At 43.2% G+C, this 25463-nt stretch overlaps 1 protein-coding gene across 1 annotated transcript in view; it reads left to right on the top strand.

Annotated features, from left to right (window-relative positions):
- Nucleotides 1–25463, top strand: part of VGlut (Vesicular glutamate transporter) — a 216086-nt gene that overhangs the window by 150210 nt on the left and 40413 nt on the right. The window contains exon 5 of the mRNA XM_070089687.1: nt 5994–6108. Within this exon, the coding sequence (XP_069945788.1) occupies nt 5994–6108 (115 nt within the window). The remainder of the gene's footprint in view (nt 1–5993; nt 6109–25463) is intronic.

Here is a 25463-nt window from a genome sequence, read left to right as displayed (position 1 = left end):
CCCAGGTCTTGTTTGGTTATCCCAGGTCATGTTTGGTTATCACAGGTCATGTTTGGCTATCCCAGGTCATGTTTGGCTATCCCAGGTCATGTTTGGTTATCCCAGGTTATGGATGGTTATCCCAAGTCATGTTTGGCTATCCCAGGTCTTGTTTGGTTATCCCAGGTCATGTTTGGTTATCACAGGTCATGTTTGGCTATCCCAGGTCATGTTTGGCTATCCCAGGTCATGTTTGGCTATCCCAGGTCATGTTTGGTTATCCCAGGTTATGGATGGTTATCACAGGTCATGTTTAACTCTGAACAGCATCTCTGTTTATCTATACAGAGAATCTCTCTCTCTCTCTCTCTCTCTCTCTCTCTCTCTGGCTTATCTACACCCTGTGTCTTTTTCTTTCAAATTCATCCTTTCCTCCAACTCTCTCCCCCCTTCCTCTCCATCCCTTCCCTTCCCATTTCTCCGCCTCTTCCTCCCTCCTCCCCCTCTCTATCGCTTCCATCTCCCTCCCTCCCTTCCTGTTTCCCTTTCTCACTCAATCCGTTTCCTTGTCCATTCATGCTTACCTCCCTCCTTTCCTCCCTCCTCCTTCCCTCCCTCCCTCCCTTCTCTCCCTCCCTCCCATCCTCCATCCCTCGTCACTCCATCACAGGCAACAGAACAGCTGAAAACTTAATTAGCAAATGGACCAGCAAGAATGAAGGGAGGGAGTAGAGAGGGAGTAGGGAGGGAGTAGGGAGAAAGTAGGGAGGGAGTAGGGAGGGAGTAGGGAGGGAGTAGGGAGGGAGTAGGGAGGGAGTAGGAAGGGGAGTAGGAAGGGAGCCGGGAGGGAGCTGGAAGGGAGTAAGATGAGTAGGCAGTGGGGACGGAAGGAGTGAGAGAGGAAAAGTGAGGGAGCTGGGGAAGAGAGGGAGCTGGGAAGCCATGGAGCTGGGGAAGAGAGGGAGCTGGGGAAGAGAGGGAGCTGGGGAAGAGAGGGAGCTGGGGAAGCCATGGAGCTGGGTAAGAGAGGGAGCTTGAGAAGAGAGGGAGCTGGGGAAGAGAGGGAGCTGGGGAAGAGAGGGAGCTGGAGAAGAGAGGGAGCTGGGGAAGAGAGGGAGCTGGGGAAGAGAGGGAGCTGGGGAAGACAGGGAGCTGGGGAAGACAGGGAGCGGGGGAAGACAGGGAGCTGGGGAAGAGAGGGAGCTGGAGAAGAGAGGGAGCTGATGAAGAGAGGGAGCTGGGGAAGAGAGGGAGCTGGGGAAGAGAGGGAGCTGGGGAAAACAGGGAGCTTGGGAAGAGAGGAAGCTGGGGAAGAGAGGGAGCTGGGGAAGAGAGGGAGCTGGAGAAGAGAGGGAGCTGGGGAAGAGAGGGAGCTGGGGAAGAGAGGGAGCTGGGGAAGAGAGGGAGCTGGGGAAGAGAGGGAGCTGAAGAAGAGAGGGAGCTGGGGAAGAGAGGGAGATGGGGAAGAGAGGGAGCTGGGAAAGACAGGGAGCTGGGGAAGACAGGGAGCTGGGGAAGACAGGGAGCTGGGGAAGAGAGGGAGCTGGGGAAGAGAGGGAGCTGGGGAAGAGAGAAAGCTGGGGAAGAGAGGGTGTTGGGGAAGAGAGGGAGCTGATGAAGAGAGGGAGCTGGGGAAGAGAGGGAGCTGGGGAAGAGAGGGAGCTGGGGAAAACAGGGAGCTTGGGAAGAGAGGAAGCTGTGGAAGAGAGGGAGCTGGGGAAGAGAGGGAGCTGGAGAAGAGAGGGAGCTGGGGAAGAGAGGGAGCTGGGGAAGAGAGGGAGCTGGGGAAGAGAGGGAGCTGGGGAAGAGAGGGAGCTGAAGAAGAGAGGGAGCTGGGGAAGAGAGGGAGATGGGGAAGAGAGGGAGCTGGGAAAGACAGGGAGCTGGGGAAGACAGGGAGCTGGGGAAGACAGGGAGCTGGGGAAGAGAGGGAGCTGGGGAAGAGAGGGAGCTGGGGAAGAGAGAAAGCTGGGGAAGAGAGGGTGTTGGGGAAGAGAGGGAGCTGGGGAAGAGAGGAAGCTGGGGAGAGAGGGAGCTGGGAAAGACAGGGAGCTGGGGAAGAGAGGGAGCTGGGGAAGACAGGGAGCTGGGGAAGACAGGGAGCTGGGGAAGACAGGGAGCTGGGGAAGAGAGGGAGCTGGGGAAGAGAGGGAGCTGAAGAAGAGAGGGAGCTGGGGAAGAGAGGGAGCTGGGGAAGAGAGGGAGCTGGGGAAGAGAGGGAGCTGGGAAAGAGAGGGAGCTGGGGAAGGGAGGGAGCTGGAGAAGAGAGGGAGCTGGGGAAGAGAGGAAACTAGATGAATAGTGAGAAGGGAGAATGAAGAGGGAGAGAAAGGGTGGGGAGAGGGGAGGGAGAGTGATGGGAGAGTGAGGAGTGGGTTGGAAAGGAGGGAGAATGTTGGCAGAGGGCAGGAGGCAGGGAAGGGTTAGAAGAGGATGGGGAAGGGGAGGGTTCCAGAAAGGAGGAAGGGTAGGGGGGGAAGGGGAGGGTTCCAGAAAGGAGGAATGGTAGGGGGAAAGGGGAGGGTTCCAGAAAGCTGGAAGGGTAGGGGGGAAGGGGAGGGTTCCAGAAAAAAGGAAGGGTAGGGGGAAGAGGACCTCCCTGTCCCACCCTTTGTTTCTTATAAACAATGACCAATAAAGCACCGGAACTGAGGTGGTGAGGGAGAGTCAAAGGTAAGAGGGAGGTGGAGGGGAAAATAGGTAGGGGGAGAGGGGTGAAAGTAGGAAATGGAGAAGTGGTGAAACTTGGAGAGGGGAAACTAGGGAGTGGAGAAAGGGCGAAGCTAGGGAAGGGGGAAGGAGTGAAACTTGGGAGTGGGGGATGGGTGAAACTAGGGAATGTGTGAGGGGTGAAACTAAGAAGTGGGGAAGGAGTGAAACTAGGGATTGGGGAGGGGTGAAATTAGGGATTTGAGAGGGGGAAAAACTAAAGAGTGTGGAAGGGGTGAAACTAGGTAGTGGGGAAGGGCTGAAACTAGGGACTAGGGAAGAGGTGAAACTAGGTAGTGGGGGAGTTATGAAATTAGGGAGTTGGGAAAGGATGAAACTAGGGGGTGGGGAATGAGTGAAACTAGATAGTGGGGAAGAGGTTACACTAGGGAGAGGTGTGACACTAGGAAAGTGTGAAACTAGGAAGTAGGGAACTAGTGAAACCATAGAATGGGGAGGGGTGAAACTAGGGAGTGGGGAACTAGTGAAACCATAGAATGGGGAGGGGCGAAACTAGGGAGTGGGGAAGGGATGAAACTAAGGAGTGGAGGAGGGGTGAATCTAGGGAGAAGGGGAGGGGTGAAACTAGGTTGTGGGGGAGGGGTGAAACTCGGAAGCGGTGAAGAACTGAAACTAGGGTGTGGGAGAGGGGTGAAACTAGGAAGTGGTGAGCTGTGAAACAAGAGAGTGGGGAGGTGTGAAACTAGGAAGTGGGGAAGGGGCGAAACCAGTGAGTGTGGAGGGGTGAAACTAGAGGGTTGGAAACGGATTAAACTAAGGGGTCGGAGAGGGGTGAAGGTAGGGAGTGGGGAAGGGGTGAAACTAGGAAGTGGGAAGGGGCGAAAGTAAGGAATGGGGCAGGTGTAAAGCTAGGAAGTAGAAAAGGGGTGAAACTACAGGTGGAGAAGGGGTGAAACTCGGGAGTGGCCCAGGAGCGAAACTAGGGAATGGAGGAGCTGTTATATTAGGGAGTGGGTGAGGGTTGAAAATAGGAAGTGGGGAAGGGGTGAAACGAGGGAGTGGGGAGGGGTGCAACTAGTGGGTGGAGGAGGGGTTAAATTTTTGAGTAGGGAGAGTGAAACTAGGGAGTGGAACCGGTGAAACTAAGAAGAGGGAAAGGGGTGAAACTAGGGAGTGGAGGAGGGGTGAAACTAGGGAGTGAGGGAGATTGAAAACTAGGGAGTGAGGGAAGGCTGAAACTAGGAAGTGGGGAAGGGAAAAGCAGGGAGTGATGAGAAGAAAAACTAGGGAGTGGGAAGGGATGAAACTAGGGAGTGAGAATGGGTGAAACTAGGGAGTTGGAGGGAGTGGAACTAGTGCGTGAAGGAGGAGAGGGGTGAAATTAGGAGTGGGGGGAGGAGGATGGGCGAAGTTATGGAGTGGGGTGGGGAAGGGAGAGGGGGTTAGTAGAAATTTGTCAATATTTAGGAGAGGAAGTTGAAGTTGTAGGAAGTATTCATCATGTAACTTCAAGTAACCTTAAGAAACTTCAGGTAACCTCAGGTACCTTCAGGTAACCTTTAGATAACATCAAGTAACCTTAGCTAATCTCCAGGTAACTTCAGATAACTTCAGATAACTTCAGGTAACCTCAGGTAACCTCAGATAACTTCAGGTAACTTCAGATAACTTCAGATAACTTCAGGTAACCTCAGGTAACCTCAGATAACGTCAGGTAACCTCAGGTAATCTTCAGCAAGTTCAAGTATCCTCCAGGTAAGTTCAGGTAACCTCCAGGTAATCTCACATAATCTCCAGGTAGTTCAGGTTACCTCCAGGTAACTTCAGGTAGCTTCAGGTAACCTCAAGTAACCTAGTAGGTTGCCTCTGGGAGACGAGTTCTCTGGGAGACGAGTTCTCTGGGAGACGAGTTCTCTGGGAGACGAGTTCTCTGGGAGACTGGTGAGTATTTTGTTAGATAGGGAAGTACTCTGGTAGATGATGGATTAGGGTAGACGTGTGAGTACTCAAGTAGAGAGGTGAGTTCTTTTGTAGATGGATGAGTACTTCTATAGAATGGCGAGTACTCTGGTAGGTGGATAGGTACTCTAATTGATGGGTGGAAGATTCAGTAGCTGGATGAGTGTTTTAGTAGAGGGTGAGTACTTTGGTTAATGGGTAAGTACTCTAGATGGAAGATGGATAAGTACTCTAATTGATGGGTGAAAGATTTAGTAGATGGATGAGTATCCTGGTAGATGGGTGAGTACACTGGCTAATGGGTAAATACTCTAGTTAATGAGTAAGTAATGGGTCAGTACTCTAATTAATGGGTGAGCACTCTAGTAGTTGAGTACTCTAGTAGCTGAGTGAGTACTCTAGTAGATGAGTACTCTTGTTAATGGGTACATACTCTAGATTCTAGGTTGGTAGGTACGAGGGTTATGAAATACTTCTCACTAACCACTGACCTCTGACACCTGACCTCTGACACCTGATCTATGACACCTGGCCTCTGACACCTGACCTCTGACACCTGACCTCTGACATCTGACCTCTGACACCTGACCTCTGACACCTGACCTATGACACCTGACCTCTGATACCTAACCTCTGACACCTGACCTCTGGCACCTGACCTCTGACACCTGACCTCTGACACCTGACCTCTGACACCTGACCTCTGATACCTAACCTCTGACACCTGACCTCTGTCACCTGACCTCTGACACCTGACCTCTGACACCTGACCTCTGACACCTGACCTCTGACATCTGACCTCTGACACCTGACCTATGACACCTGACCTCTGACACCTGACCTCTGACACCTGACCTCTGACACCTGACCTCTGACACCTGACCTCTGACACCTGACCTCTGACACCTGACCTCTGACATCTGACCTCTGACACCTGACCTATGACACCTGACCTCTGATACCTGACCTCTGATACCTAACCTCTGACACCTGACCTCTGGCACCTGACCTCTGACACCTGACCTCTGACACCTGACCTCTGATACCTAGCCTCTGACACCTGACCTCTGGCACCTGACCTCTGACACCTGACCTCTGACACCTGACCTCTGACACCTGGCCTCTGACACCTGACCTCTGACACCTGACCTCTGACACCTGACCTCTGACACCTGACCTCTGACACCTGACCTCCGACACATGACCTCTGAGGCCTGAACTCTGACATCTGACCTCTGACACCTGACCTCTGACCTCTGACACCTGACCTCTGACACCTGACCTCCAACACCTGACCTCTGACACCTGACCTCTGACACCTGGCCTTTGATCTTTGACCTCTTGAGCAATGACCCCTGAACTCCGAGCACTGTGTTCTCCCACAGGGTGTTCGGCTCGGCCATCACAGCATCAGCAGTACTCAATCTGTTCATCCCAGGCGCCTCCAGACTCCACCCTGTGGCAGTGATCGCCGTGAGGATACTCCAGGGACTGGTGGAGGTGAGAGAAAGAGAGAAAGAGAGAGAGAGACGCGTTCATGACTAATTTTAAAGATTCCTGTCGAGGTAAAAGAGAATGGACGGGAAGCGGAAAGAAGGGAGGGGGAGGAAAAAAAATGAAAGAATGGAGAGAGAGGGAAAATGGTAAAAAGGAAATAAGAAATAGGAAGTAAGAATATAGAAATGTTGAGAAGGAAGAGTAGGAGAGAGATGGAGAAAGAGAGAAAAGGGGAGAAGATGATGGGGAAGGAAAGAAGATAAGGGAAATAAGTGGACACAAATGGGGGAGTAAATAAGAAATGAAGAAATTACGAATGAATAGAACAAATCTGGGATTATTTTTTAATATATATATAGTTAGTTTCAAAGTTACGTATCGCCCACACAATAGGAGTTATCACCTCAGTGTGTGGGCGAAACATTATGACAGAGATAAGTAAATCACCACATGTTTCAGTCTTTGAAACTTGTATACCACACCAGTCATACCACACCTGTTATACCACACCAGTCATACCACACCTGTTATACCACACCAGTCATACCACACCTGTTATACCACACCAGTCATACCACACCTGTTATGCCACACCAGTCATACCACACCTGTCATACCACACCAGTCATACCACACCTGTCATACCACACCAGTCATACCACACCTGTCATACCACACCTGTCATACCACACCTGTCATACCACACCAGTCATACCACACCTGTCATACCACACCAGTCATACCACACCTGTCATACCACACCTGTCATACCACACCTGTCATACCACACCAGTCATACCACACCTGTCATACCACACCTGTCATACCACACCAGTCATACCACACCTGTCATACCACACCTGTCATACCACACCTGTCATACCACACCAGTCATACCACACCTGTCATACCACACCAGTCATACCACACCTGTCATACCACACCAGTCATACCACACCTGTCATACCACACCTGTCATACCACACCTGTCATACCACACCAGTCATACCACACCTGTCATACCACACCAGTCATACCACACCTGTCATACCACACCAGTCATACCACACCTGTCATACCACACCAGTCATACCACACCTGTCATACCACACCTGTTATACCACACCAGTCATACCACACCTGTTATACCACACCAGTCATACCACACCTGTTATGCCACATCAGTCATACCACACCTGTTATACCACACCAGTCATACCACACCTGTTATACCACACCAGTCATACCACACCTGTTATACCACACCAGTCATACCACACCTGTTATACCACACCAGTCATACCACACCTGTTATACCACACCAGTCATACCACACCTGTTATGCCACACCAGTCATACCACACCTGTCATACCACACCAGTCATACCACACCTGTCATACCACACCAGTCATACCACACCTGTCATACAACACCTGTCATACCACACCTGTCATACCACACCAGTCATACCACACCTGTCATACCACACCAGTCATACCACACCTGTCATACCACACCTGTCATACCACACCTGTCATACCACACCTGTCATACCACACCTGTCATACCACACCAGTCATACCACACCTGTCATACCACACCAGTCATACCACACCTGTCATACCACACCTGTCATACCACACCTGTCATACCACACCAGTCATACCACACCTGTCATACCACACCAGTCATACAGCATCAGTTATACCATCAGTCATACCACACCTGTTATACCACACCAGTCATACCAAACCAATCATACCACACCAGTCATGCCACACCTGTTATACCACACAAGTAATACCACACCAGTCATACCACACCGGTCATGCCGCACCTGTTATACCACACAAGTCATACCACACCAGTCATACCACACCTGTTATGCCACACCAGTCATTCCACACCAGTCATATCACACCAGTCATACCACACCTGTTATACCACACCAGCCATACCACACCAGTCATAGCACACCAGTCATATCACACCTGTCATACCACACCAGTCTTACCACGACTGTTATACCACACCAGTCATACCACACCTGTTATACCACACCAGTCACACCACACTTGTTATACCACACCTGTTATACCACACCAGTCATACAACACCTGTTATACCACACCAGTCATACCACACCTGTTATACCACACCAGTCATACTACACCTGTTATACCACACAAGTCATACCATACCTGTTATAATACACCAGTCATACCACACCTGTTATACCACATCAGTCATACCACACTAGTCATACCACATCTTCTATACCACACCTGTTATACCACACCAGTCATACCACACCTGTTATACCACACCAGTTATACCACACCAGTTATACCACACCAGTTATACCACACCAGTTATACCACACCAGTTATACCACACCAGTTATACCACACCAGTTATACCACACCAGTTATACCACACCAGTTATACCACACCAGTTATACCACACCAGTTATACCACACCAGTTATACCACACCAGTTATACCACACCAAACATACCACACCTGTCATACCACACCAGTCATACCACACCAGTCATACCAAACCAGTCATACCTCACCAGTCGTACCACACCAGTCATATTACACCAGTCGTACCACAACAGTCAAATCACACCAGTCATACCACACCTGTTATACCACACCAGTCATACCACACCTGTTATACCACACCAGTCATTCCACATCTGTTATACCACACCAGTCATACCACACCTGTCATACCACACCAGTCATACCACACCAGTCATACCTCACCAATCTTACCCCACCTGTTATACCACACCTGTTATACCACACCAATCATACCACACCAGTCATACCACACCAGTCATACCACACCAATCATACCACACCAGTCATTCCACACCATTCATGCCACACCTGTTACAGCACATCAGTCATAACGCACCAGTCACACCACACCTTTTATACCACACCAGTCATTCCACACCTTTTATACCACACCAGTCATACCACACCTGTTATACCACACCAGTCATACCACACCTGTTATACCACACCAGTCATACCACACCTGTTATACCACACCAGTCATACCATACCTTTTATACCACACCAGTCATACCACACCAGGCATGCCACACCTGTTATACCACATTAGTCATACCACACCTGTTGTACCACACCAGTCATACCACACCTGTTATACCACACCAGTCATACCACACCTGTTATACCACACCAATCATACCACACCTGTTATACCACACCAGTCATACCACACCTGTTGTACCACACCAGTCATACCACACCAGTCATACCACACCTGTTATTCCACACCAGTCATACTACACCTGTTATACCGCACCAGTCATACCACACCTGCTATACCACACTCGTCATACCACACCTGTTATACCACACCAGTCATACCACACCTGTTATACCACACCAGTCATACCACGCCTGTTATACCACACTCGTCATACCACACCTGTTATACCACACCAGTCATACCACACCTGTTATTCCACACCAGTTATACTACACCTGTTATACCGCACCAGTCATCCCACACCTGTTATACCACACTCGTCATACCACACCTGTTATACCACACCAGTCATACCACACCTGTTATACCACACCAGTCATACCACGCCTGTTATACCACACTCGTCATACCACACCTGTTATACCACACCAGTCATACCACACCTGTTATACCACACCAGTCATACCACACCTGTTATACCACTCCAGTCATACTACACCTGTTATACCACACCTATCATACCATACCTGCCATTCCACACCTGTCATTCACCTCTGCTGCTGTGGTCTGCATAAGTCTGCATACTTCATCCTCGAGTTCCCAGGTTTCACTTGTTCTGCGAAGTCTAAATTTGTATGTTTGTTTATATGAGAAAGCAGAAAACCGACAATGGTGGGAAAAGAATGAAGAACTGCTAGCAGAACATTTCGATATCCAGGCAAGGTGCTCATCAGAAGATAAATATAAATGAGGAGAGGAAGCAGGTACGTACAGATACAGGAAGAGCGGCTGGTTCCTGGCCCTTTTTGAAAGGAACACGAACGTCATATCGTCAGGTCAGAGCCTCATTGGTCCTCCAAGTGTTTCTTAAAAACATCTGGAGGTGGATGTGTTACGATAACATCTCTTTGTTGGGCAGTCCTTATTTAGGGTCATGAGAGTGCCTGTGTACTTGTTATGATGCCTGAAACATAAAACAGAAGAATGGAGAACTGCAGTAGGTCATGACTCTCGAAATGATAATATCACGATTGTATACAAACTACAGAACGGGTGGGGTTTGAATCCATGGCGAGTTATCCCTCAAACTCCAGGCAAGTGCGTAAACTACTCGTCCTGGGGTTTTAGATCTCGCTCGTCACTGATTCAATCCCCACCCGTTCTATGGTTTTCAATAGGTCTTCTGTGCAATGCTGAGCTGTCCACCTCAAGTCTTGTAGTCCGTCCACCCGAGTGAAGAAGCTAGCATAGTGCTACGATATGGTAAACTTGATTTTTTTTTTTCGCGAAAAAGTACAGTACGAAATTACGGTACGGTATTTATGAAAGGTACAAAACCAGTGGACAAATACCGTATTACACCGTACTGTCAGCACTGCAAGTTGTCAGCTCTTATTTAAGGAGGTGTTGTCGTGCGGGCGTCTGGCTTGCCGTTGTCTGAACGACTAATTAAAACTCGGTGCTGGAATGACTATTTTTTTTTTTTACTGAATATTTGATAATAACATCAGGGCTAGAATTTTCTTTCTAAATGTTAACGTTTAATTTAGTTTCATTTGGTGATTTTTTCAATGAATTTTCAGTTGTTTGAATCCTGAATTTTTGAGATGACATTATCGTCCATCCTAAGTGATTGTTTGGTGCAAATTTTGAATAAGTAGGAAGAGTGCAAAGCTCTGGGTTAAAGGATTAAGGATCTTGCCAAGTTTCTTCTATAAACAGTAAATATCACTTGTAACAAGGGACTACTGTCTCATTCGAACTTATTTTTATGTGTTTCTTAGAAATTTTTTTTTAATTTATTCAGGAAGGAGTCTGTGAACTGGCATGACTAATATTGCAGATCTGTTATATAGTATTTAATCCAATTTAAAGTAGTTTTGTGGCTAAGTTTGTATAACTCTGTTCTGATTGTTTCTTTCACTTAGTCCCGGTGACTGGGGTTGCGCATCCTCAAGGTTCCTTGCACAAGATTAGAAAATGCGCTTTTATTAATATGTGATAAGCGGTGACTGAAGAAATTAATGAAACTGGGAGTGGGTGAGTTTTCTGTAGATTGCGAATTCGGGGAGTCGTTCACTGTTGAAGGCTAGCATGTCAAACTAAGGTAGCTAAATGATTTATTTCCCAGTCTTCACACTCGGGGTAAGTTTCGCAATCATGCATTTAAGAATACCTCACAGTACATACTGAAAGAGATTAAACAGAAATTAAGCAAACTTTTATTACAGAAAAAATATCAAATAGATCATTCAAGAGATCATTCACTGTCAACATTTCTAAAACCTCCTCAGTATCGCCAGCAGACATGCAACATTCTATGTAGGATTACATGAAGAAATTCTGGAGAGGAAAATTTAACAACTGTGCAACAAGAGTGTTTTGGAGTAAGTACACAAGTGCCAACATTGTCATCAACGTGTCAAACAAGTTAACAAACATTATAGAAACATTAAAATTATGGCTAAATTTTTCTCTCAAACCTACCTACCTTCAGTCAGGAACTTTGCTGCGTTCAAGGCTTATTACTCGAAGGCACCAAAGAATGTTTTCACAATAAGAATGGTTTACCAAAACGATTAAATTATGAACTTTTTAATCTCAAAAAACACAAAAAGAAAATAATCACCAAATCTTACAAAGGAGACAATATTATCAACTTGGACAAAGATGGTTATTGTAATTATTCAGGGACAGAAACACTACGTGTAACTCACAAGGAACATACTCACCAGTACCAACATCTCATTCAACGAAAGTGAGAGTCATTAGAAAAAAAAGTCAGGAAAGATAAAGAAATGCCTTCCATATTTTTATGGACAATATAAAACACACAAGGACAATAAACCACTATGACCCATCATATCTAGCAAGCAGAAGGTTCATTCCATACAATTTAACAAAATGGTTGAGTGGTCTCCTCTCACTCTTCTGGGAAAAAAAATCTAGCTCCCTCATTATCCACTCAGAAAAAAAAATATTTTTACGAAATTAAGAACCTTTATCTTCACAACAGGAAAATACCGAGTTTGGGCATCGACTCTCTGTATAGCAAAGTACCGGTGGTGATGCACATGAATTCCTGTCCGACAAACAGTAGCTCCATCAGGATCAGTTTCCCTCCGAGATGCAGAAAATTACGTTCTCCAAACTTTGTGTCTCAAGCAATGTCTTCTCTTTTTATAGAGAAATCTTCAAACTAATGACTGGTTGTAGCATGGGTAGGCCACTCTCACCAGCATTATTTAAGATATACGAATATTTATTGTCTGGGATGAAACCCGTGGCGATTTTGAAACATTCTTTAGATAACTCAACTAACAGAATGGAAAAAAAACTCAATAAAAGGTCACATTCCTGTCTTGTCATTACTCCTCACAAATAAGGAAAAGCACCGCTTCCAACTGTTGTCTGAGAGTCTGAGGATATGCAACCCCAGCTTCCTGGACCAAGAGTAAGACGGAATCAGAACGCAGTTCTCAAACCTGGTAATGCAGATCGGTTTACAAAGTTATGGAGAAACAAAGTCAATAAAGACCACTTCAAAAACGGACAAAAATCAAAATTAGTCATACCATTCCATCAAGAGACGTTGAAAAACAACCAAAGACATCAATGAGCTCTCAGTGTTCTAACCAAATAAATTAAGTAACTGTTTTTCTAAGAATCACTAAAAGCAACTTTAACTGAGAAACAATGAATGTTTCAAGTCACATACAATAACTGAGCTTTAATATACACGAGAGAAGATGGGTGGGATCTCCAGATCAGTGGAATACAATACCGACAAGTTGGTGAAAAAGACATGTTCAGTATTGGAGGCATCAAGGTATCCAGGTGCTGTGCACATATCTTGTTCATCATCTGGCCGGAGTACACGAATTAGGGAAATTGAGCACAAGTGCTTACTTTGGTACGGTTAAGAAAATCTCGTATTCCAAAATATTAAGAATTCACACCACACAATTAGGTGGGATTGAGCTAATGACATAGAAGACGGAACTCTCAGGCGACATATCATTGAAGTGGCATTAAGTGAAGCCAAACCGAATATTAATATTTCAAACTAGATGTAATTACCAAATATGTACTTAGAAAAAATATTCCAGCACACAACAACAATCCAGACGCTCTCCCAAGAACACATTCTGAAATAAGAGCTGCTAACTTGTAAGGCTGACAGTACAGTAAGGTACGGCATTTATTTCATTTTTCGTACCTGTCGGAAATACAGTACTTTAGTTTCGTACCGTATTTAAAAAAAAATCAATCATAGCGTACAGAATTTCATACCGATCTGCCAGCCTTGTCAACACAAGCGGGCAGGACTTGAGGTAGACCAGCATAGCATGACTTGTCAATGGTCCAAGACGGATAGAAATGCAAAAAAAAAAAAAAAATCTCTCCTAAGTGCCCTAGTAATATATTCGTAACTTAGCATGATGCAATAAACCTACTGCACTGTTCCTACATTTTTTGTTGTTGTAATGTTTAAAGCATCACATTACACTCACACAACAAAAATCCAGACACTCTCACACATATAAGAACAGTCTGACATCCTTATGTGTGTTAGAGGTCAGCTGAATGCTGTCACATCTCAAGAAGACTCTCCCTGATAACATGACGCGCCACTATACTGCCAAGGAGCAACCAACTTTTAATATTCCTATACATACCCGGTCTCTTTCCTCATTTCATTGTATCTGCTGAAGAGGAACTCAGCTGGAGGTTCGAAAAACAGTGACAACGATTCTTTTCAGTGTTTATCTAGATGTGGGTAAATCCCATCCCCCCCCTTCCTCTTCGTCTCTCTCTTTCTCTCATATTAGTTGTTCTTTTTTCACATGTGCATCTGACTTGTTTGCATATGCACCGCAGGAGACCTGTCAAACACCTCAGCATCACCTGAAGAGAATCTCTATTTAGGTCGAAAATGTTCAGGTTATTTCCATGCTACTAAACGCTGGTTATTCATATTACCCATATGGTCAGAGAACACACACACACACACACACACACACACACACACACACACTGCTCATAAAAAAACCGATGGGGATGAAAGGAAATGGAAGGCATGGACAAGATTGGAGAAGGACTACATAGAAATTACAATCCCGTCTGGGGAACATAAAGTAGTCACTGGAGTGATGTATAACCCACCACAGAACTGCAGGAGGCCAAGAGAGGAGTGCGAAGAAAACAACAGAGCGATGGTGGACACACTTGCTGAGGTGGCAAGAAGAGCTTACTCGAGCAAAGCAAAATTACTGGTTATGGGCAATTTCAACCACAAGGAGATCGATTGGGAAAACCTGGAGCCATATGGGGGTCCCGAGAAATGGAGAGCCAAAATGATGGATGTGGTACTGGAAAACCTCATGCATCAACATGTTAAGGACACTACCAGAGTGAGAGGGGAGGATGAACCAGCAAGACTGGACCTTGTGTTTACCCTGAGCAGTTCAGACATTGAGGACATCACATATGAGAGTCCCCTTCGAGCTAGCGATCACGTGGTTCTGAGTTTTGAATATATAGTAGAGTTACAAGTGGAGAGGGTAACAGGAATTGAATGGGAAAAGACAAACTATAAAAGGGGGGACTACAGAGGTATGAGGAACTTCCTGCATGAGGTTAAGTGGGGCAGAGAACGTGTAGGAAAGTCAGTAAACGAGATGGAATATGTAACAACAAAATGCAAGGAGGAGGAAGAAAGGTTTGTTCCCAAAGGCAATAGAAATAATGGGAAGACCAAAGCGAATCCTTGGTATACCCGAAGGTGTAGGGAGACAAAAACTAAGTGAACCAGAGAATGGAAAAGGTAGAGGAGGCAAAGGATCCAGGAAAATAAAGAGACTAGTCGAAGAGCCAGAAACGAGTATGCACAGGTGAGAAGGGAGGCCCAGCGACAGTAGGAAAACGACATAGCATCGAAAGTCAAGTCTGACCAGAATCTGCTGTATAGCCACATTAGGAAGAAGACAACAGTCAAAGACCAGGTGATCAGGCTGAGGAAAGAAGGTGGGGGACTCACAAGAAACGATCAAGAGGTATGTGAGGAGCTCAACATGAGATTTAAGGAAGTATTTACAATGGAGACAGGAAGGCCTTTGGGAGGATAGAACAGAGGGGGACACCAGCAAGGAATATACCAACAAATGTTGGATGCCATACTTATAACTGAGGAGGAGGTGAAGAAGCTGCTAAGGGACATTGATTCCTCAAAGGCAATGGGACCGGACATCTCCCAGTGGGTCCTAAGAGAGGGAGCAGAAATGCTGTGTGTGCCATTAACCACTATCTTCAACACATCCCTTGAAACTGGGCAATTACCTGAGCTATGGGAGACTGCAAATGTAGTTCCCATTTTAAAAAAAAGGAGACAGAAAAGAGGCACTAAACTATAGACCAGTGTCACTGATGTGCATAGTATGCAAAGTTATGGAGAACATTATCAGGAGGAGAGTGGTAGAGCACCTGGAACGGAACAAGAGTATAAACTCCAACCAGCGCGGATTTATGGAAGGCAAATCCTGTGTCACAGACCTTCTAGAGTTTTATGATAAAGTAACAGAAGTAAGACACGAGAGAGAGGGGTGGGTTGATTGCATCTTCTTGGACTACAAGAAGGCCTTTGACACAGTTCCTCACAAGAGATTAGTGAAGAAGCTAGAGGGTCAGGCACATATAACAGGAAGGGCACTGCAATGGATCAGAGAATACCTGTCAGGGAGGCAACAACGAGTCATGGTACGTGAAGAGGTATCACAGTGGACACCTGTGACGAGCGGGGTCGCACAGGGGTCGGCCCTATGACCAGTGATATTTTTGGTATATTCGAATGACATAATGGAAGGGTTAGACTCAGAAGTGTCCCTGTTCGCAGGTGATGTGAAGTTAATGAGGAGAATTAAATCAGATGAGGATCAGGCAGGACTTCAAGGAGACCTGGACAGACTGGACACCTGGTCCAGCAACTGGCTTCTCAAATTTAACCCCACCAAATGCAGAGTCAAAAAGATCGGGGATGGGCACAGAAGACCGCAGACGGAGTATAGGCTAGGTGGCCAAAGACTGCAAACCTCGCTCAAGGAGAAAGATCTTGGGGTGAGTATAACACCGAAACGTCTCCGGAAGCACACATCAACTAGATAACTGCTGCAACATATGGGCGTCTAGGAAACCTGAGAACAGCGTTACGATACCTTAGTAAGGAATCGTTCAAGACACTGTACACCGTGTACGTCAGGCCCATACTGGAGTATGCAGCACCTGTTTGGAACCCACACTTGATCAAGCACATCAAGCAATTAGAGAAAGTGCAAGGGTTTGCGACAAGGTTAGTTCCAGAGCTAAGGGGAATGTCTTATGAAGAAAGGTTGAGGGAAATCGGCCTGACGACACTGGAGGACAGGAGGGTTTGGGGAGACATGATAACGACATACAAAATACTGCGTGGAATAGGCAACGTGGACATAGACAGGCTGTTCCAAAGAGGGAACACAGAAACAAGAGGTCACAATTGGAAGTTGAAGACCCAGATGAGTCAAAGGGATGTTAGGAAGTATTTCTTCAGTCATAGAGTAGTCACGAAGTGGAATAGCCTAGCAAGTGAAGTAGTGGAGGCAGGAACCATACATAGCTTTAAGATGATAAAGCTCATGGAGCAGAGAGAGGACCTAGTAGCACTTGGTGAAGAGGCGGGGCGAGGAGCTGAGTCTCGACCCCTGCAACCACAATTATATATATATATATATATATATATATATATATATATATATATATATATATATATATATATATATATATATATATTTATATATATACATATATATATATATATATATATATATATATATATATATATATATATATATATATATATATATATATATGCAAAACAACCACTCTGAAAGAATAGAGAAATTCCAAGCGCATTCGTGACTACTCACATTATCAAGGAACTATGAAAGTAAAGCATCCAAGGAAGCTATATAAGGGGTCTGGCCAGCACCTCACTATCAGATCCCACAACGGTTAAACACCTGACGCGCACCGACCCAACTTGGATAGGTCCTTTGCACAACTCACCCCACAAACTATTCTACCCAAGAAAATTAAAAAATTATTTGTCCAGTGTATTATTAAATTCTTCCCAAATTCTATTAATTATAAATGGATCTAATTTATATAAACCAAAGGAAATATTCATATTATTGTCAAAACTGCTTTTTATGAAACAAGATTCAATTATATTCCTGTCGACCATGGACTTGCTTGATACTACTTTCTCAATTTTTGAAAATCAATTGGATGGTTAAAATCTCTTACATGAATAAATAGAGCATTGGAATCTTGTCCAGTTCTAATGATGAGGAAATATCCAAAATTTATGAAATAGGTAATGATTTAAAATACCCAAGAAATGCAATTGATAAATCTTTTAAAGTTGCTAGAAATACTTTTTACAATCCAAAAAGGGACAACCAGCCTTATTCAACTAAAAATATGTTGGTTCTCCCTTCCCATGAAAACTTGGTTGATATGTCTTCTCTTCTTAAGACTTTTAATATTAAAGTTGTATTCAAAAATCTTGATACAGTAAAAAAAACTTTTGATGAAGAATTCCCCCCAAAATGCTGATGGATGTGTCTATAAGATTCCTTGTAAAATTTGCGATAAAGTTTATTACGGTCAAACTGGTAAAAATCTCGAACTAAGATTAAAACAACATAAATATAGCATTAGAACTGGACAAGATTCCAATGCTCTATTTATTCATGTAAGAGATTTTAACCATCCAATTGATTTTCAAAAAGTTGAGAAAGTAGTATCAAGCAAGTCCATGGTCGACAGGAATATTATTGAATCTTGTTTCATAAAAAGCAGTTTTGACAATAATATGAATATTTCCTTTGGTTTATATAAATTAGATCCATTTATAATTAATAGAATTTGGGAAGAATTTAATAATACACTGGACAAATAATTTTTAAATTTTCTTGGGTAGAATAGTTTGTGGGGTGAGTTGTGCAAAGGACCTATCCAAGTTGGGTCGGCGCGCGTCAGGTGTTTAACCGTTGTGGGATCTGATAGTGAGGTGCTGGCCAGACCCCTTATATAGCTTCCTTGGATGCTTTACTTTCATAGTTCCTTGATAATGTGAGTAGTCACGAAAGCGCTTGGAATTTCTCTATTCTTTCAGAGTGGTTGTTTTGCATATTCTGAAATCACCTGTTTACTGTGATCTTATTGCATATATATATATATATATATATATATATATATATATATATATATATATATATATATATATATATATATATATATATATACATATATATACATATATATATATATATATATATATATATATATATATATATATATATACATATATATATATATATATATATATATATATATATATATATATATTTATACACACACACACACATACACACACACACACACACACACACACACACATATATATATATGTATATATATATATATATATATATATATATATATATATATATATATATATACATATACACAAATAATCACAGATGGGCGATCTTAACTATGCAAGATAAGCCACGGGGGGTGGAAATCTTGAGCTCAAGTACTTTCACACATCTCAGTGCGTCATCAGGAGCTATGCGATGTTGCAAGAGAGCAAATAAAAGCAGGGAGAGAGTTCTCAGAGTAGCGTAATGTCGATGTGTCACCAGCCGCGGTTACCCTTAGAATGGCTGGTGCCAACCCCAACCATAGGTTTGCTTGATACAACTTTCTCAGCATTTTTAAAACTAATTGCATGGCTAAAATCTTTAATGCTCTATTTATATGTGAGAGATTTTAACCATCCAATTGATTTTCAAAATTCTGAGAAAGTAGCATCAAGCAAATCCATGGTTGAGAGGAATGTTATTGAATCTTGTTTCATAAAAAGCAGTTTTGAAAATAATATGAATATTTCCTTTGGTTTATATAAATTGGATTTATTTATAATTAATAAAATTTGGGAAGAATTTAACGATACATTAAACAAGTAATAAATCTTAATTCTTAGGTAGAGTATTAGGTGAGTTTGACAGAGTCGGGTGTTGTGACGCGTGTGTGAGGTGTTGCTTTGTTGTGATGGTGGGGTGTAGTCTTGACCCTTTATATGCCTTCCTTTGATATATTTTTTTATAGTTCCTTGATAATGTGAGAAGTCATGAAAGCGCTTGGAATTTCACTATTCTTTCACACACACACACACACATACACACACACACACACACACACACACACACACACACATATATATATATATATATATATATATATATATATATATATATATATATATATTTATATATATATATATATATATATATATATATATAGTATATATATTATATATATATATATATATATATATATATATATATATATATATATATATATATATATATATATATATATATATATATATATATATATATATACGTGTATATGTATATTTATATATATATATATATATATATATATATATATATATATATATATATATATCTATATATATTATTTTATTTTTTTTTTTTTATTATCACACTGGCCGATTCCCACCAAGGCAGGGTGGCCCGAAAAAGAAAAACTTTCACCATCATTCACTCCATCACTGTCTTGCCAGAAGGGTGCTTTACACTACAGTTTTTAAACTGCAACATTAACACCCCTCCTTCAGAGTGCAGGCACTGTACTTCCCATCTCCAGGACTCAAGTCCGGCCTGCCGGTTTCCCTGAATCCCTTCATAAATGTTACTTTGCTCACACTCCAACAGCACGTCAAGTATTAAAAACCATTTGTCTCCATTCACTCCTATCAAACACGCTCACGCATGCCTGCTGGAAGTCCAAGCCCCTCGCACACAAAACCTCCTTTACCCCCTCCCTCCAACCCTTCCTAGGCCGACCGCTACCCCGCCTTCCTTCCACTACAGACTGATACACTCTTGAAGTCATTCTGTTTCGCTCCATTCTCTCTACATGTCCGAACCACCTCAACAACCCTTCCTCAGCCCTCTGGACAACAGTTTTGGTAATCCCGCACCTCCTCCTAACTTCCAAACTACGAATTCTCTGCATTATATTCACACCACACATTGCCCTCAGACACGACATCTCCACTGCCTCCAGCCTTCTCCTCGCTGCAACATTCATCACCCACGCTTCACACCCATATAAGAGCGTTGGTAAAACTATACTCTCATACATTCCCCTCTTTGCCTCCAAGGACAAAGTTCTTTGTCTCCACAGACTCCTAAGTGCACCACTCACTCTTTTTCCCTCATCAATTCTATGATTCACCTCATCTTTCATAGACCCATCCGCTGACACGTCCACTCCCAAATATCTGAATACGTTCACCTCCTCCATACTCTCTCCCTCCAATCTGATATTCAATCTTTCATCACCTAATCTTTTTGTTATCCTCATAACCTTACTCTTTCCTGTATTCACCTTTAATTTTCTTCTTTTGCACACCCTACCAAATTCATCCACCAATCTCTGCAACTTCTCTTCAGAATCTCCCAAGAGCACAGTGTCATCAGCAAAGAGCAGCTGTGACAACTCCCACTTTGTGTGTGATTCTTTATCTTTTAACTCCACGCCTCTTGCCAAGACCCTCGCATTTACTTCTCTTACAACCCCATCTATAAATATATTAAACAACCACGGTGACATCACACATCCTTGTCTAAGGCCTACTTTTACTGGGAAAAAATTTCCCTCTTTCCTACATACTCTAACTTGAGCCTCACTATCCTCGTAAAAACTCTTCACTGCTTTCAGTAACCTACCTCCTACACCATACACTTGCAACATCTGCCACATTGCCCCCCTATCCACCCTGTCATACGCCTTTTCCAAATCCATAAATGCCACAAAGACCTCTTTAGCCTTATCTAAATACTGTTCACTTATATGTTTCACTGTAAACACCTGGTCCACACACCCCCTACCTTTCCTAAAGCCTCCTTGTTCATCTGCTATCCTATTCTCCGTCTTACTCTTAATTCTTTCAATTATAACTCTACCATACACTTTACCAGGTACACTCAACAGACGTATCCCCCTATAATTTTTGCACTCTCTTTTGTCCCCTTTGCCTTTATACAAAGGAACTATGCATGCTCTCTGCCAATCCCTAGGTACCTTACCCTCTTCCATACATTTATTAAATAATTGCACCAACCACTCCAAAACTATATCCCCACCTGCTTTTAACATTTCTATCTTTATCCCATCAATCCCGGCTGCCTTACCCCCTTTCATTTTACCTACTGCCTCACGAACTTCTCCCACACTCACAACTGGCTCTTCCTCACTCCTACAAGATGTTATTCCTCCTTGCCCTATACACGAAATCACAGCTTCCCTATCTTCATCAACATTTAACAATTCCTCAAAATATTCCCTCCATCTTCCCAATACCTCTAACTCTCCATTTAATAACTCTCCTCTCTTATTTTTAACTGACAAATCCATTTGTTCTCTAGGCTTTCTTAACTTGTTAATCTCACTCCAAAACTTTTTCTTATTTTCAACAAAATTTGTTGATAACATCTCACCCACTCTCTCATTTGCTCTCTTTTTACATTGCTTCACCACTCTCTTAACTTCTCTCTTTTTCTCCATATACTCTTCCCTCCTTGCATCACTTCTACTTTGTAAAAACTTCTCATATGCTAACTTTTTCTGCCTTACTACTCTCTTTACATCATCATTCCACCAATCGCTCCTCTTCCCTCCTGCACCCACTTTCCTGTAACCACAAACTTCTGCTGAACACTCTAACACTACATTTTTAAACCTACCCCATACCTCTTCGACCCCATTGCCTATGCTCTCATTAGCCCATCTATCCTCCAATAGCTGTTTATATCTTACCCTAACTGCCTCCTCTTTTAGTTTATAAACCTTCACCTCTCTCTTCCCTGATGCTTCTATTCTCCTTGTATCCCATCTACCTTTTACTCTCAGTGTAGCTACAACTAGAAAGTGATCTGATATATCTGTGGCCCCTCTATAAACATGTACATCCTGAAGTCTACTCAACAGTCTTTTATCTACCAATACATAATCCAACAAACTACTGTCATTTCGCCCTACATCATATCTTGTATACTTATTTATCCTCTTTTTCTTAAAATATGTATTACCTATAACTAAACCCCTTTCTATACAAAGTTCAATCAAAGGGCTCCCATTATCATTTACACCTGGCACCCCAAACTTACCTACCACACCCTCTCTAAAAGTTTCTCCTACTTTAGCATTCAAGTCCCCTACCACAAATACTCTCTCACTTGGTTCAAAGGCTCCTATACATTCACTTAACATCTCCCAAAATCTCTCTCTCTCCTCTGCATTCCTCTCTTCTCCAGGTGCATACACGCTTATTATGACCCACTTCTCGCATCCAACCTTTACTTTAATCCACATAATTCTTGAATTTACACATTCATATTCTCTTTTCTCCTTCCATAACTGATCATTTAACATTACTGCTACCCCTTCCTTTGCTCTAACTCTCTCAGATACTCCAGATTTAATCCCATTTATTTCCCCCCACTGAAACTCTCCTACCCTCTTCAGCTTTGTTTCGCTTAGGGCCAGGACATCCAACTTCTTTTCATTCATAACATCAGCAATCATCTGTTTCTTGTCATCCGCACTATATATATATATAAATATATATATATATATATATATATATATATATATATATATATATATATATATATATATATATATATATATATATATATATATATATATATATATGTGTATATATATATATATATATATATATATATATATATATATATATATATAAGTAAGGGAGAAAAAGTTAGTATATAAGAGGTTTTTACAAAGTAGAAATGATGCATGGAGGGAAGAGTATATGGAGAAAAACAGAGAGGTTAAGAGAGTGGTGAAGCAATGTAAAAAGAGAGCAAATGAGAAAGTGGGTGAGATGTTATCAACAGATTTTGTTAAAAATAAGAAAAAGTTTTGGAGTGTGATTAAAAAGTTGAGAAAGCCTCGAGAACAAATGGATTTGACAGTTAAAAATGGGAGAGGAGAGTTATTAAATGGAGAGTTGATGAAGATAGGGAAGCTGTGATTTCGTGTATAGCGCAAGGAGGAATAACGTCTCGTAGGAGTGTGGAAGAGCCAGTTGTGAGTGTGGGGGAAGTTCGTGAGACAGTGGAGAGAATGAAAGGGGGTAAAGCAGCTGGAATTGATGGGATAATGTTAGAAATGCTAAAAGCAAACCATATCCCCGGCCGGGATTGAACCCGCGGTCATAGAGTCTCAAAACTCCAGCCCGTCGCGTTAGCTAACGCGACGGGCTGGAGTTTTGAGACTCTATGACCGCGGGTTCAATCCCGGCCGGGGGTATGGTTTGTTTGCAATCGTGTCATTACGATTTCTTGAGTCATGCTAAAAGCAGGTGGGGATATAGTTTTGGAGTGGTTGGTCCTTTTATTTAATAAATGTATAGAAGAGGGTAAGGTACCTAGGGATTGGCAGAGAGCGCGTATAGTTCCTTTTTATAAACGCTAAGGTGACAAAAGAGAGTGAGAAAATTATAGGGGAATAAGTCTGTTGAGTATACATGGTATACTCGACAGACTTATTGCATATAAGAGTTATTATTGAAAGAATTAAGAGTAGGACGGAAAGTAGGGAGGCAGATGAACAAGGAGGCTTTAGGAAAGGTAAGGGGTGTGTAGACCAAGTATTTACAGTGAAGCATATTGGTGAACAGTATTTAGATAAGGCTACAGAGGTTTTGTGTCATTTACGGATTTGGAAAAGGCGTATGACAGGGTGGATAGGGGGGCAATGTGGCAGATGTTGCAGGTGTATGAAATAGGAGGTAGGTTACTGAAAGCAGTGAAGAGTTTTTACGAGGATAGTGAAGCTCATGTTAGAGTATGTAAAATTAGGCCTTAGACAAGGATGTGTGATGTCACCGTGGTTGTTCAATACATTTATAGATGGGGTTGTAAGAGAAGTGAGTGCGAGGGCCTTGGCAAGGGGATGTGGAGTTAAAAGATAAAGAATCAAACACAAAGTGGGAGTTGTCACAGTTGCTCTTTGCTGATGACACTGTGCTTATGGGAGATTCTGAAGAGTAGCTGCAGAGTTTGGTGGATGAATTTGGTAGGGTATGTAAAAGAAGAAAATTATAAGTGAATATAGGAAAGAGTAAGGTTATGAGGATAACAAAAAAATTAGGTGGCGAAAGATTAGATATCAGATTGGAGGGAGAGAATATGGAGGAGGTGAATGTATTCAGATATTTAGGAGTGGACGTGTCAGCAGATGGGTCTATGGAGGATGAGGTGAGTCACATAATTGATGATGGATAAAGGGTGGGTGGTGCACTTAGGAGTCTGTGGAGACAAAGAAGTTTGTCCATGGAAGCAAAGAGGGGAATGTATGAGAGTATAGTTGTACCAACACTCTTGTATGGGTGTGAAGCATGGGTGATGAATGTTGCAGCGAGGAGAAGGCTGGAGGCAGTGGAGATGTCATGTCTGAGAGCAATGTGTGGTGTGAATATAATGCAGAGAATTCGTAGTTTGGAAGTTAGGAGGAGATGCGGGATTACCAAAACTATTACCCAGAGGGCTAAGGAGGGGGGGTTGTTGAGGTGGTTTGGACATGTAGAGAGAATGAAACGAAACAGAATGACTTCGAGAATGCATAAATCTGTAGTGGAGGGAAGGCGGAGTAGGGATCAGCCTAGGAAAGGTTGGAGGGAGGGGGTAAAGGAGGTTTTGTGTGCGAGGGGCTTGGACTTCGTGCAAGCATGAGTGAGCGTATTGATAGGAGTGAATGGAGACAAATGGTTTTTAATACTTGACGTGCTGTTGAAGTGTGAGCAAAGTAACATTTATGAAGAGGCTCAGGGAAACCGGCAGAAGGGATTTGAGTCCTGGAGATGGGAAGTACAGTGTCTGCACTCTGAAGGAGGGGTGTTAATGTTGCAGTTTTATGACTGTAGTGTAAAACACCCTTCTG

The sequence above is a fragment of the Cherax quadricarinatus genome, chromosome 2 (assembly GCF_038502225.1).
Source record: "Cherax quadricarinatus isolate ZL_2023a chromosome 2, ASM3850222v1, whole genome shotgun sequence".
NCBI classification, from domain to species: domain Eukaryota; kingdom Metazoa; phylum Arthropoda; class Malacostraca; order Decapoda; family Parastacidae; genus Cherax; species Cherax quadricarinatus.
Note: the sequence above shows the minus strand (reverse complement) of the source record. Positions and strands in the feature narration are given on the sequence as shown.